The 14,276-nt window shown below is 41.5% G+C and overlaps 2 protein-coding genes across 2 annotated transcripts in view; both read left to right on the top strand.

Moving 5' to 3' along the window:
• The window catches only part of kif1b (kinesin family member 1B), a 52,492-nt gene extending 50,397 nt beyond the window's left edge, over nt 1-2,095 (top strand). The window contains exons 42-48 of the mRNA XM_079239106.1: nt 87-347; nt 434-505; nt 654-775; nt 906-1,058; nt 1,295-1,487; nt 1,807-1,925; nt 2,015-2,095. Coding sequence (XP_079095232.1) covers nt 87-347; nt 434-505; nt 654-775; nt 906-1,058; nt 1,295-1,487; nt 1,807-1,925; nt 2,015-2,057 — 963 coding nt within the window. The 3' untranslated portion in view covers nt 2,058-2,095. The remainder of the gene's footprint in view (nt 1-86; nt 348-433; nt 506-653; nt 776-905; nt 1,059-1,294; nt 1,488-1,806; nt 1,926-2,014) is intronic.
• A 5,878-nt stretch (nt 2,096-7,973) lies between these two features.
• pgd (phosphogluconate dehydrogenase) lies at nt 7,974-14,230 on the top strand. The gene is made up of 13 exons (XM_079239849.1): nt 7,974-8,098; nt 8,496-8,571; nt 8,663-8,842; nt 8,929-8,994; nt 9,079-9,197; nt 9,334-9,403; nt 9,499-9,633; nt 9,745-9,934; nt 11,058-11,188; nt 12,216-12,349; nt 12,787-12,886; nt 13,275-13,397; nt 13,691-14,230. Exons 1-13 carry the CDS (start codon nt 8,091-8,093, stop codon nt 13,808-13,810), a joined length of 1,452 nt encoding a protein of 483 aa, XP_079095975.1. The 5' UTR covers nt 7,974-8,090; the 3' UTR covers nt 13,811-14,230.
• Nucleotides 14,231-14,276: the final 46 nt, after the last annotated feature.

Below are 14,276 nucleotides of genomic sequence, written 5' to 3'. Positions count from 1 at the left end.
ACTTGCTTTGCTTAAAGATAAGTAAAATGAACTCTTGATAGCATGAACTTAACGTACGGCTAACCGTTACCGTGTCCTTTGTTTAGGTGGAGAAGACCCGTCACCTCCTCCTACTGAGGGAGAAGCTCGGAGAGGCGGCTCCAGTGGGATCAGCTCCGACCACCAAGTCCCTGAGCGAGTCTCTGTCCCCTAGCATGAGCTCAGGCACTCTCTCCACCTCCACCTCCATCTCCTCTCAGATCTCCAGCACCACTTTTGAAAGTGCCATCACACCCAGCGAGAGCAGCGGCTATGACTCGGCAGACATTGAGAGCCTGGTGGATCGTGAGAAGGAGCTGGCCACCAAGGTGAGAAGAAAACCTGTTCATTGCTGCAGAGCAATCTGCTGCCGCTCCTCCTCTTCCCTGGACTGATCGGTCTTGTTGCTTTTTAGTGCCTGCGCCTCATGACACACACCTTCAATAGTGAATATAACCAGGTGGTCAACAGCATCAGCGACTGCAAGGTGAGAAAGAGGATGCAGAAAGGCAAATCTCCCCTCAGTCACATTTTGTTTCGGTTGCTTCAGAGTGGTACTCAACTAAGAAGTGAGTGCGGCATGATGTTTTTACTGAAACTGTGTTTTCAAGGTCTGCTTCTGTTTTTCTCTCCAGCTGTCTGACATCTCACCCATCGGACGTGACCCATCGGTGACCAGCTTCAGCAGCGCCACCCTGACTCCCTCCTCCACCTGCCCCTCTCTATCCGACTCCCGCTGTGGCTCCTTAGACCAGAAGTAAATCTGTTTCCGAAACATATACTAATAAAAGATATACGTTAACACACAAACGCATCAGTTCACTGGCAAGTTTCAGCATACTGGCAGTTTTAACACATTAATGCTAACTTAACGCTTTGTCTCCAAGAACCCCGGAGAACTGCTCTCGTGCCTCCAGCCCCTCCTGCTCGGACTATGAGAACTTCCCAATGGTTCCCACTCTGGAAATGTCCTACCTTGCACGGGCTGGCAAGAATGAGTTCCTCAACTTGGTGCCTGATATTGAAGAAATGAGGCCGGGGTATGTACTGCTATGCTAACTCTGCTGCTGTAGTTTCGCTGTTCCTTTCGGCTCTTTGTGCCACGGCCAAATAAAGGTTAAGTCAATATGAGTCATGTCTTGCAGCCCAAGCACTCAGAAATAATCCTGTTTTCTAACTCGAGCAGAAGGGATGGGGATTGACTCAGTTTCAGATGGATGCAAACTAACAAGCTCCCCCTTGAAAATAAAAGTAACTGATTTATTTTTATTTATAGGTCTGTTGTGTCCAAGAAAGGTTTCTTAAGCTTCATGGAGCCACGCTCTAACTCATGGGTGAAGCACTTTGTGGTTGTTCGCCGGCCCTATGTCTTCATTTACAACAGTGACAAGGACCCTGTGGAGCGAGGTGTCCTCAACCTCTCCACGGCACAGGTGGAATACAGCGAAGACCAGCAAGCCATGCTGAAGGTAAACTGTCTCCATTAGGCTTCTGATGTAAAAGGTCCACTGCTCTGATTGGTTAAAACCATAACAGTCAGGCACTGTGGCACCTATAATGCACATGTTATATAGTGTTTATTAAAAAAAGAAAAAAAAATACAAACAAAATGTTCCTAGCAGTTCAGCTGCAGTTTTTAAATTATTCGTTTATCTTTGCAGACATTTCATGTGCTCAAAAAGCTACATAACACACTGAACAATGACGTGTAGCCTCCGTGTTGTGTGTGCTAACCTAATCTGATAGACAGATGTGCTGCTTGATTAAGATTTCCTTCTTTCCTTTCAGACTCCAAACACGTTCGCTGTGTGCACAAAACATCGAGGAATTCTGCTTCAGGCCAACAACGAGAAAGACATGAACGACTGGCTGTATGCTTTTAATCCTCTGCTTGCAGGGACGATAAGGTACGCATACATTTACTTTAAGTTCAGTTTTCCAGTCAGGATGTCAAAAATGGCCTTTTCACCTCACCCCAGCACATTTTACCCTGCAGATCTAAGCTGGCGAGGAGGCGCAGCGGCCTGACAAAGAACTGAGTGGCGCACAGGAACCCACGGCTCCCTCTCCTTCTGAACAGCCTTTGAACATACAAAGTGTTAACACTTATTAATCATTGTGATTCTTGACGGTTTTCTCTTGTAAGTAGACTTTGTGGCTTAAGTCTTCTTTCATGCAACTAAAAAGTTCATCTCCAGAGAACCTTGCCTCCCCATTCCCTCCACCCCCCCCCCCCCCCCCCCCCCCCCCCCCCCCCCTCTCTCTCTCTCTCTCGCAGCTTTTTGTGTTCCTATTTTTATGACAACGTTTGGGTCTATTTTTGTTTCGCTTTGTTGTCATTCCTGAACTCCCTAACTAGTAGCATGTTGTAGTAGTCTACTTGTGTGTGCACGGCTCTTCAAAAGCTAATTTTAAGTTTTCCAATCATCTGTAAAGGAAAAAAAAATGGAAGTCTTTATCAGTGTTATTTGTCTCCCAACAAGAGTTTTTGTTTTATTTTTTGCTTCCATGTTTTTGATAAAGAGCTCGCATGATTACTGCAGCATTCTTCAGGAGAAGACCAGGTGTGCTCTGACAGGAAAAAAAATGAAGCAAATCAGAAAACCTACAGTTAAAATTTAGGAAGGGAAAATCCACTAATAAGTCAAAATGTTCTAGGTAATGCTCTGCTACATGAACTATTGCTGCTAATAAATTTATACTTTTTTAATCTTAAGATATGTTTGCATCAGGCCACTAAATCGTCTCAAAGCAGTTCCCCCTGAACTGTCTTCAAAACGTTTGAATCGAAATTTTGACGGAAATCCCGTCGAGCTCGGTGAGACAAGATGGCAGCATGGGATCTCCGCTGTTGTCGCTGCGATCTTCAGACTCCCGCCCACCTCTCAGCCTCTGTACATACGCCGATTTGAACCCCTGATAGTGCCAGTGTCAGTCAGTGCTTTTGTGTCAACATGAAAAAAAACAAACAGACCATGCGAACTGGATAAAAATAAAAAGCAAAAATTATTTTGTATTTCTGCAGCGGAGACACAAGGAGGGGTTCTTCCTGCAGGAGTAAATGTTTGTCCTTTTGCTATTTCATCTTAAGAAAAAACAGGGTTTTGAGAAGATGCAGAGGAGGAACAAGCTCTAAGGAGAAAATTACTCTGCTAAATTAAGTCCATTCTGGGATAGGTTTCATAGCTTAACTCCTATTTAAGGCATTCTTCTTCACCCCACTAGCTTACTAACATGCAGAGGCTCAGAAATGAGTTATTTAACCACCACATAGAGGCAGTACTCGAAGCATAACATGGTGAGAAAAAAGGAAAAGGGGGAAGTGTTTTAGTTTTGACACCAGTAGTGAGCTGATAAAGCTGCTCAACCTGCTGGACCGATGAGGACATGATTCCCTTGTTGCATCACCAGCGTTTGCTAAAACCTCCAAAGCAAAGTGTGCTTACAGTTCAGCAGCATCACATTACAGCATCTCCATGTTATCGTTCCTCAATTCAATCCTCTATTTTTTTTTTTTTTTTTTTTTTAATATCTTAAATTTTTTGTTGTATTTTTTTATTCCTTCTAAAATAATGCTTTTTAATGAAATATAACAGGGCTTTTTTTTTTTTTTTTTTTTTTTTTTGCAAACAGCATCTATTGGTGTTTCATCTTATTTTGCACATTAATTCATATCTATAGCAAGACGAAGGCAGTTCAGGCGGGATTATGTCCAAGCATCAGGAACAATGATGAGAGCACATATCGAGGCTACACTGGATGATAGCTGTTTCTCAAAGGGTAACAGAAAAGAGATATTAAAGGGATGACATATTCAAAAGCTTTTATTTCTGATATTTTTTATGAAAATATTTGCTCTGCACGTCGGGTTTCAGCTGCTACATTTGGCTGCAGGTTAAATTTGCGGCGCCTTTGTTTCCAGATATGCTTAAAGTTGTGTTAGAAGCACAGATGGGCTTTTTTTAAACTCTGGCCTGCCAACCAGTAGTGTGCCCACTGTGCCACTTTGAAAGGGACATAAAGGGGGAAACAGAGGTGCCTGCTGAAAGTGTTTGTGTAATTGTTGTTGATGAAAAGACAAAAAAAAAAAAAAAAAAAAGTTGGTCTCGGATGCAACATGAGATATGCAGAAAATCACTGCCCTCAGGTCAGCAAACCTCCTGGTCAGAGATATGAAAACCTGCCAGATTGTTGCTTTCTGAGCAAACGTTTGTCAAAAAGATCATATTAACAAAGCATCTATGCACTTATTAAGGCTCAAAGTGCAGCATACCTCACATGGACCTCATCAGGAAGATAGACATATTTATATTAAGACATGTCAGAGCAAACATTTTCACTTGAGTGGCTAATTTCTAGAAGTATATTATTTTGGATTCTGTATTTATTGTTTGCAATGTATATATTAGTTTGCAGCTTTTTGCACATAATAAAAGGTTCAACTAACTAATCAAATAAAGTCTGTGCGGTTTAGTTGTTCTGCTCATGATGAACCAAATGAAGGTGTGGCAGCCTCCTCTGGTCTGAACTGGGAGAGAGTTGAATGTACGATTTAAAATGTGTTATTTCCCCATCATTTACTTTTTTTTTTTTTTAAAGGGAAAAGAGATCTAAGATGTAACCCGCTGCACCTTTTGAGGAGAAGATGAGTTGCATTAGTGCTTCCTCTTTATCAGAAAGCGGTATGAGTGATTTTCGGTCTGCGTTTGTATTGAGGAATATGGACTCATTGCTCATGCTGGCCAGTTGTCTGAAATCTAACTAAACAACAGTGGCTTTTATCTAATGTTATTTTTTCTAATATCAGGGAATCTATAAAACAACGTAGCTAGCGATAAATAAAAAATGACAGGACACTATTGTTTATGTGAACGTGTCCATCACCTCAATGTTTTTGGGTTTTTAGGTTGTTGGGTTTTTTCCGTTGATGCCTTTCAAAGAAAACTAATCATGATATTTTTCCATCTTCCCCTCTGACGATTAATATTAGTCACCTGTGTTCGTTCCCTTTCAGATTCATTCACTTTGAGGATTAAAAGGACAAACCGTGACATTAACACTGTACATTATTTGTCAGACTGGTTTCATTTTCATACTTATTTTGTAAATATCTGTGTTGTATGGAGCTTGGACTAAAATGTAAATATGTTTACTGTATTTGTAATAACTATAATCCATTCGCTGTATAGCATAGATGTGTCATGCAGATATCTTAATTCTGTGTATGGTAATCTTGCACCATTGACCTGTTTAGTGAATGAGGCAACAATAAAAGTGCAAACTGTGCATTAGCAGAAGAAGTGATGTCTGTTTGTCCTCTTTTCTGCTCAGCTTCACTACAGTCATCATGTCTACATGTTCTTAGCGTCAAGTTCCATTTTAGCTTTGATTAAAAAGTCAAACGTAAAAAAAGTAAACATTACCTTTTTACTTCATATAATTTACCCTGACGTGCCTTTAGATGCATGATCCTTAACTTCTCCTTTCTTTTTTTTTTTTTTTTTTTTTTAGCAGAAATTTGTTTCTATAACTATTTGTCCTTCAATTGTAAGTTTATTTTCTTCTGATAAAGTTTTTGATCAGACATGCAACATTTGAGAGCAACTAAAAAGGTAAAATCATGGAAAGTGAACCTCAAAGCACTACAACTGCATTATTCACCCTGGAAGGCTCTCCATGCCTAATAAGCTGTTCTGACACTAAACTGGTTTAATACAGTCTTCTCGTGACCTGCCACAAATTTACATCAGAGGAGAAAAAATTGTGTTCAGTTTTATTAACTGGGAAACAACTGTGTGTTGTAATGAAGTGTACAGTCAAGGACTTCTGTATCAAGAAAACATCCCCCCAAAACTGTTTCTAAGGACATTATAGTTGTGTTAAACTATTTTCTGGGCTCAGAGCAAAAAGGAGCCGCTGCATCATAAACCGCTAAAAAGACTGATGCCCCCAACCCACCCACATTTTTTGACGGGGAGAAATTCCACACATGACCTCAGGATCAGCAGAGAGAAGTCACATTGTGTCAGCTGATATTGTGCTTTTACAGATAAGGATTGGAAACACCCCCCAAAATCCAAACTAAAAGATAAAAGATATGAATGTTCAGTTTTATTCAACAAAACCATGCTTCAGTCAAATTCATTCAATTATTTTCTGTACTGCTTAGTCCAATAAGAATTACAAGGAAGCTGGAGCCTTTCCCAGCAATCATCAGGCGAGAGGTGGGGTACGCCCTAGACAGGTCACCAGTCCATTGTGGGACCTTCAGTAAAAATTTGCAATTAAACAGAACTACAGGACATAGTTAAATAAATATCTGCAATCGGACAAAGCAAGAGTCTGATTCTTTAGTTTAAGTACCCAACCGATACTGAGATATAAATAATTTAAAAAAAGGTTAGTTTGGTGCAAATCATCTAAACCCTGTCCAAATAAAATATTGCACATTGAAACATTTGAACTATACTCAAAAAAGGGAATGCTTAACACTTCTTTGATCTTTGAGAATGAAATATCTCAGATGAAAGTCTTTACTTATCACACAGTCGTAGTGGAATGTGTTGAGAGCAAAATATGATAATAATGCTCAATGTAAATCAAAATCATTAACCCATGGAGCTCTGGAATTGAAATCACCAAATAAAAGTGGAAAGATCAGATCACAGGCTGACCCAACTTCTGTGGAAATTCCTGAAGACCATTCAACACGAGGCACAATGTGTGTCGTCTCCACGTGTCCGTATTCGCCCGCTACAATGTCTGGGCAGGTTCTTGATCAGACAATAGATATTCTCCTCCTGAGGGATCTTGTCCCAGACCTGGGCCAGGGCATCAGTAAGCTACTGGAAAGACAGTCTGGCGCGATGTGGCAGAGTTGGATGGTCTGAGACATGATGTCTCAGAGGGGCTCAATTGGATTCAAGCCAAGTGATCCACCACGCCAGTCCATAGCACCAATGCCTTCATCATGCAGGAATTGTTGACACACTCCAGCTACATGAATGGAACACTGCCACGCATCAGGAAGAACCCAGGTCCCAGTGCAGCAGCATATGATCTGATAATGGGTCTGAGGATGTCATCCTGGTACCCAGTAGCAGTCAGGGTACATGTGGCAAACATATGAGGTCTGTGCATCCCACCAAGGATATACCTTCCCAGACTATGACTGACCTACTGCCAAACCATCCATGCTGGAGGATGTTGCAGACAGCAGATCGGTCTCTGTGGCATCTTCAGACTCTCACTTCTGTTACAAGTGTTCAAAGTGAATCTGCTCTTATCCGTGAGGAACATAAAGTGTTGGGCTGTGAGCACAGGCTCCACTTGTGAACATCACGCCCCCATAACACCCTCATGTAATCTGTTTCTGACAGTTGGAGCAGAAACATGCAGTTTAGTGGTCTGCTGGAGTCCATTTTGTTGGGCTTTGGCAGTGCTTCTCCAGTCTCTCCTTGCACAATGGAGAAGATAGTGAACCTGCTGCTGGGTTGTGTTCCTCCCACAGCCCCCATCACATTTTCTGGTGTCCTGGCCTGACCAGTAGATTAACAATAAATTATCATGAGCATGTTTGCAGTTCTCCCCAGAGAACAAAATTTAAGCTAAAAATTCACAATGACTTCTTTAAATTTCTCCCTTACCAAAGTTGGAATTTTTTATTCATTTTTGTGTGCTACTTATACTTATTTGAATGAATATTGCTATCCAAAGTATATAAAGATTTTCCAAGTTCCCACTTACCTCAAATGCGGCATCACATATTTTTTAATGGGCGTGGCTGACGCAACATGAGTGACCTCCAGTTTGACCAATGAAAAAACTGATCCCTCTGCTCAGGGATTTAAACCAATCAAAAATTGCAGTTAACCTCGCGTCACTTTTACACGCTCTGTGATTGGTGAATGCAATACGTGGGCGGACGTAAGCGTCTCAGTCAGTCAGACGTGAGTCGTAGAACGAGGAAGTAAAAAACGAGTGAGAGGAAATCAGGAAGGAGAGACTGGCGTGTGAGCTCGACTTTCATTTGAACATTTCTTACCTCACTGTTGCTTTATCCGCAAAGGAAGATGGCAGAGTAAGTTTTTAAAAATGTTTAAGAATGAGAAAGACGTGGATATTTTATGTTAAATTGTCTAGTTTGTTGTCATTTGGTCTCAGACTAATATCAATCTTCTTTATTAGTTATTATAATTAGTAGTGTTAGCTTGATGTGTATCAAACCAGCTTTTGCATTTAGCAGAAATCTACATGTAGTACTAACGTTAAACTGGATGAAATGACACGATAATCGCTATGGACTCTGGGAAATGAAGTGAGCATAAAAATTGACCTGCAAGTGTGTGATTTTATTTGCGTGTAATAAGGATATGGAAGTTGTATAAGTCTTGCTTTGTGCTAAAACGGTCTGGTTTTGGATGCTACGGATGCTGATCAGGTCCTCATAATAAATGTGATTACTCTTGTTTCCACAGAGCAGACATTGCACTGATTGGTTTGGCTGTCATGGGCCAGAATCTAATTATGAACATGAACGACCATGGCTTTGTGGTAAGACCATGACTTTTTTTTGTTTTAACTTCGTTGGGATGAATGTTATCAACTGTTACTTGTCTTAGAAGACTAAATATCTCTCTCACAGGTCTGCGCCTACAACCGAACTGTGTCCAAGGTGCATGACTTCCTGCAAAATGAGGCTAAGGGCTCCAAGGTGATCGGAGCCGAATCCCTGGAAGACATGGTGTCCAAGCTGAAGAAGCCCAGGAGGATCATACTGCTAGTTAAGGCTGGACAGGCTGTGGATGATTTCATTGACAAACTGGTTAGTTTTTGTACTGAACAGAGTGATATCCAGTTCTAAGAAACTTTGTGCTTAGACTTACAGATATAGCCCTTGTTCTCTCTCAGGTTCCTCTCCTGGAAGCCGGGGATATCATCATTGATGGTGGCAACTCTGAATACAGAGACACCACAGTAAGTCCCTGAAAGTCAGTGTGTCAAACACTCATTATTCCTCAGAGCTTGTCCTCCTAGTTCTTTTGCGTTTGTTTAACACAGCGGCGGTGTAAGAGTCTGAAAGAGAAAGGGTTGCTGTTTGTTGGCAGCGGAGTGAGCGGGGGAGAGGAGGGTGCGCGTTATGGACCCTCACTCATGCCAGGAGGACATAAAGAGGCCTGGTGAGTCCTTACAACAAATTCAGGATGCTGGTTACATTTGAGATAATGATAAATCTGACCGTCAAGGAATATTGGATTTAATGTCTTCACTGTGGGAGCTGATCAGTTTAAACATCTGCTCTTATTTCATTTTAAGGCCACATATAAAAGACATTTTCCAGAGCATTGCTGCCAAAGTGGGAACAGGAGAGCCTTGCTGTGACTGGGTAAGTGTAGTTTTTTTTTTTTACAATTAATTTACACAATTTGTTTATATATAATTCTTACTGTACTTTTTATTTACTTTTGATTTCTCGGGCAGGTTGGAGATGAGGGTGCTGGCCATTTTGTAAAAATGGTCCACAATGGTATTGAATATGGAGACATGCAGCTTATCTGTGAGGCCTATCACCTCATGAAAGATGTTCTGTGTATGGATCATGATGAGATGGCAAAGGTGAGCACACTGCACCTCCATGATATCATTCTTGCAACATAATATTGAATAAAAGAAAAAACATTGTGTCTGACTGGATTTCTTCCCGCTGACTGTGACTGAAACACACAGGCTTTTGACAGCTGGAACAAGACAGAGCTGGACTCCTTCCTGATTGAGATCACAGCCAACATCCTGAAATACAGAGACACCGATGGCGCCCACCTGCTGCCCAAGATCCGTGACAGTGCTGGACAGAAGGGCACAGGAAAGTGGACGGCTATATCAGCCCTGGAGTACGGCACGCCTGTTACTTTGATTGGTAAGAGGAAGAAAGGAGGTTGTAGACAAGGAAGTATGTTTCCTTCCCACTTCCTCAAGTGCTGACTTTTTTTCAGTAAACTGTATTCCTTATGACGGCGTGACTAAAAGCATTAAGCCACACCTGTTTAACATTTCAACATTTTGGAATCAGAACTAAGTCCCGCATACACACAGCCTCGCTAACTGAGCTTCCTCTAAGAGACGTGATCAATATGAAGCTGCCTGTAAGAAGATTGAAGGCTTTTCTAGTAGCTTGTCCAGCTCAAGTGACATAAGGGGGATTTGGCTTGGTGTTTGCTATAACTGTATGACCGTCTGCTCTATTAACATTCAAAATCAAAAAGTAATTTTAATACACTAACAGGGTGTCATAGCATCTGCTCTGAGAAGTCCACCAGAAGGTGAAAGTAATTCATTATAGTTGGTTTTTTTTGTTTTTTTTTTGTATTACAAACTGGTCCAAACGCCTGCACATAATTTTTTAGACTTGTATCTAAATATTACAGTATTATATGATAGTATCTCCTTGCTTTCTGTCACAGCTGTGCGTCCTATAGTGACAGAGGATGAGTCTATTAGAAAAGGCCTCACTGTATCAGGACTGATCCAGCCAGCATAGAGCAGTATGCATTGTTGGATTTCAGGCCTAGCGGGGGTAACATTCCCCTGTTGCACAGTTAACCAGGCTGTTCCCCTTGTATCATGTCACTGGGCAGTTTTAGCAAGTCATGCTGACTAAACAGGTTTTCTTCCTTTTGTCTAGACATGATGACAAGGAAATGATCATTTTAGTCTGGCAGCTGAAAAACCTGTAGTATTGTTTCCAAAAGGGGGGTGACTCACCTGTTTAAAAAACAGAGTAAATGATAGTGCTGAGTCATGCTGGTCATTGGACATTGCCCTCCTAATTGCATAGTGTTGCTGTAACTTGCTGTCATTGTGCTTATTCTCAGTTAAAATTTACTCTCAGATCATCTGCAGAACTATTAAGACTCCTTTTCCTGATTTTAAGAAATGTCTGTCTTTGTGTTGTGCTCACATGTGGTAACATGTGCGGAAAGCTAACACTATCCATCCTAATTCATCTGTCTCCTCCCTCCCTCCCTTCTTTTGTGTCTCAGGGGAGGCTGTCTTTGCCAGATGCCTGTCCTCTCTAAAGGATGAGAGAGTGGAGGCCAGCCGAAGCCTCTCAGGGCCACAGGGGGTCAAATTCAGTGGCGACAAAGCAGCCTTTCTGGAAGACATTAGAAAGGTAGAATGCACAGTGTAATATTATAGGTTGAGGTCGCTGTGGCCGCACAGCAAGAAGGTCGCTGGTTCGAGCCTCGGCTGAGGGAGGTTTGAACGGTGGCCTTTCTGTGTGGAGTTTGCAGGTTCTCCCCATGTCAGCGTGGGTTCTCTCCACGTAGTCTGGCTTCCTCCCACAAGACGTGTGTTTGGTTGATCACCTGTCACATGTAAGCATGTGCCAAATGACTGTAGAATAGAATAAAGGAGGACCTGGTTTTGTTTTGTTTTTTCAAAGGTGTAAATATTGATACATTTCTCTGACATTCAAAGCAACACAAAAGGCATTTACCTTTTCATTTTCCTTTTACAATTTCAGCGTACCTTTTTTAGAAGAAAAAAAAAAAGAGAGAAATGTGCTTGTTGGATTTTCTAGAAATATAAGATTCGGAAAGTCTTTTTTCCTTCTTTCATTTATGATCAGAGTATTCATAGCAAAACATTAAGCTTGCACCTTTGTAAATAAGTCCATTTTGAATGATTCGTCTGTTGTGCAGGATGAATATTTTGTTGTTGCAGCCTTTCTCCCTTCATTTCTCATTTTTTCTTTGTCGGTAGAAAATTAAATCACTTCTTCCAGTGAAAGGTTCTGCGTGCCACTGGCAACAACACAGACTTAAAGCATGTCTGATTTGGTCATGTATAACAGTTAAAAGATTTTACTTTAAAATTCTGCATCTTTCTTTAATCTCCAAACACACTTTTACTTCTTGCAACTTCATGAGATCTCAGAACCTGTTTGTTTGGAACAGATCTTCACTGGAGATCATTTTGATGGTGGAATCTTTGGTAGTGTACAGATGCTTTCTTTTCCCTGATTAATCTTCTGTGAACGTCCCACTGCACCACCCCTCCAGTCTGATCAGGATGTAAAAAGATGAGGCAGTTCTCTTGAAAGACCATGTTAGACCTCAAGCTGATCTCATCTCTCTCTGTTAACTACCATTTCATGGAAGCTAATAAATGGATCATTTTCTTTTTCATGTTTCCAGGCCCTCTATGCCTCCAAGATAATTTCCTACGCGCAGGGCTTCATGCTGCTGCGGCAGGCAGCCAAAGAGTTCGGCTGGTCGCTCAACTACGGTGCAATCGCTCTCATGTGGAGAGGAGGCTGTATCATCCGAAGGTACATTTAAACTCGAGGGTGTCATGCACACAGCAAGTTTGTGTTTTGGGCAAAATCCTTTGACAACGATGGTGTAAATGTGGTTATGTTGTAAAAGAGGCCATGTCCCAAAGAAGCAGTATCGTAAGTTATGGTTGGAGCCATATCAGGAAGTTGAGCATAATGTTCTGTAATGCTAGACTGAGAATTTACATTAAAGGAAAATATGACTCTTCTTGTCAAATCAGATTCAGAGAAGAATGAGGAAATTGTGATGGCGACACTGGTTTGCTTTCTGTAATCTGGCGAAAAATTGCGTAAATTAAACACTCTGTTTGACTAGCAGTGTGCAGGCGCAACCCAACCAACCAGTGGGAAATGGCTTTTTCATTAGTCTGTTGGAAGGAGTTATTTTTCTGTCATTTCAGTTTGCTAACAATGTTCTTTCCTCTCACCAGTGTTTTCCTGGGCAAAATCAAAGAGGCATTCGACAGGGACGCTGACCTCCAGAACTTGCTGTTGGACAATTTCTTCAGTAATGCTGTGCAAGACTGTCAGGTATGAGGAAGGAGGAAATGGACAAATACAAAACCTGCAACAGCTACGTTGACAAAGACACAAAGCCACTTGTTTCCTCCTTTCCGACAGCAAATACATGAAGCAACGCTTCTGCTTGTTTGTCCAGTTGGTAACAAAGATTTTGTTGTTTCATTTTGTGTTTTTGTTGATGAAGAAACGAGGGAGTTTCCACCACTTCAGTCAGTAGAAAACACACGGGGATGTTGGCAAATTTAGCTTCACAAAACAGTCCAGAAGCACTGGTTTGGTTTCGGCTCAAATTTGGCTTTTTAATTGGAAACAGAAATGTGTCCTTTGAAGCTATCTCTACACTAAATGAAACTGGATCGATGAAGAAAAAATGTCAATCAGTTTGTTTTTGTTTTAGGAGTCGTGGCGTAGAACAGTCAGCGTTGGTGTCCAGCATGGCATCCCCATGCCCTGTTTCACCACAGCTCTGTCCTTCTACGATGGCTACAGACACGAGAAGCTGCCCGCCAACCTGCTCCAGGTAAAAAAACAAACAAACAAAAAAAAAAGCTGCAGAGCAGTGATGACGGAGCATATGGCCAAGTGTTGTGGACTATATCAGATTAAAAGGATCACGTGTGGGGATCTTGAGACTTTAAGGTAGACGGTGTGAAGTCTGCTGATGTCACCGCTTGACTTGTCTGTCTAAAGACATTTCCTTGTTCTTGAAACTGTATAATAGCCCTTACTACTTATATTGTAGCTGAATATCTGCTGTATGCTAGCTTAACTGAGATTTCCTCTTGCTTTCCTCACATTGGTTTTATTTTTTAGGCCCAGAGGGATTACTTTGGAGCCCACACATATGAGCTGCTGTCAAATCCTGGTCATTTCATCCACACCAACTGGACAGGCCATGGTGGAAGCGTCTCTTCTTCATCATACAATGCTTAAGGATGATGCTCAAACCAGTGAAAACCACAAACGAGATAAAAGGTTGAGGATACGACGCCTGTGACAGAAGATGTTACACATTCCACCTTTATAACCATCACCCCATCATCCACCTTCATTCAACTTTTCACCCCTCTCAAAGACTTGATGTAGATTTATTTATCAAGATATGAAATAATAGAATGTTTGTTAACCCCGTACACCCCTCTCACTGTGTGTTTTGATGGAATTGTCACAAGAGGGGGAGCAACTGGGTGTTGACTCCATCTGGATCATGTTCAGCTGTCATGTTGGGCCCAGGGTTCACGGTGTTAACACAGGATTAAGGGGAACCACTGTACTGTAACAGGCTAAATAAAGATTTCAATCCCTTTATAATTAGCTTGAATGGTTCTTACTCTCTGTGAGGTGTAAACATGATTGCACTATGTTTGTGTAGCACTAAATTAGGCAATGCATTAGAGGA

Source organism: Telmatherina bonti (assembly GCF_933228915.1).
Source record: "Telmatherina bonti genome assembly, chromosome: 4".
Taxonomy (NCBI): Eukaryota; Metazoa; Chordata; class Actinopteri; order Atheriniformes; family Telmatherinidae; genus Telmatherina; species Telmatherina bonti.
The sequence above is the reverse complement of the archived record's forward strand: the minus strand, read 5'-3'. Positions and strand labels throughout refer to the sequence as shown.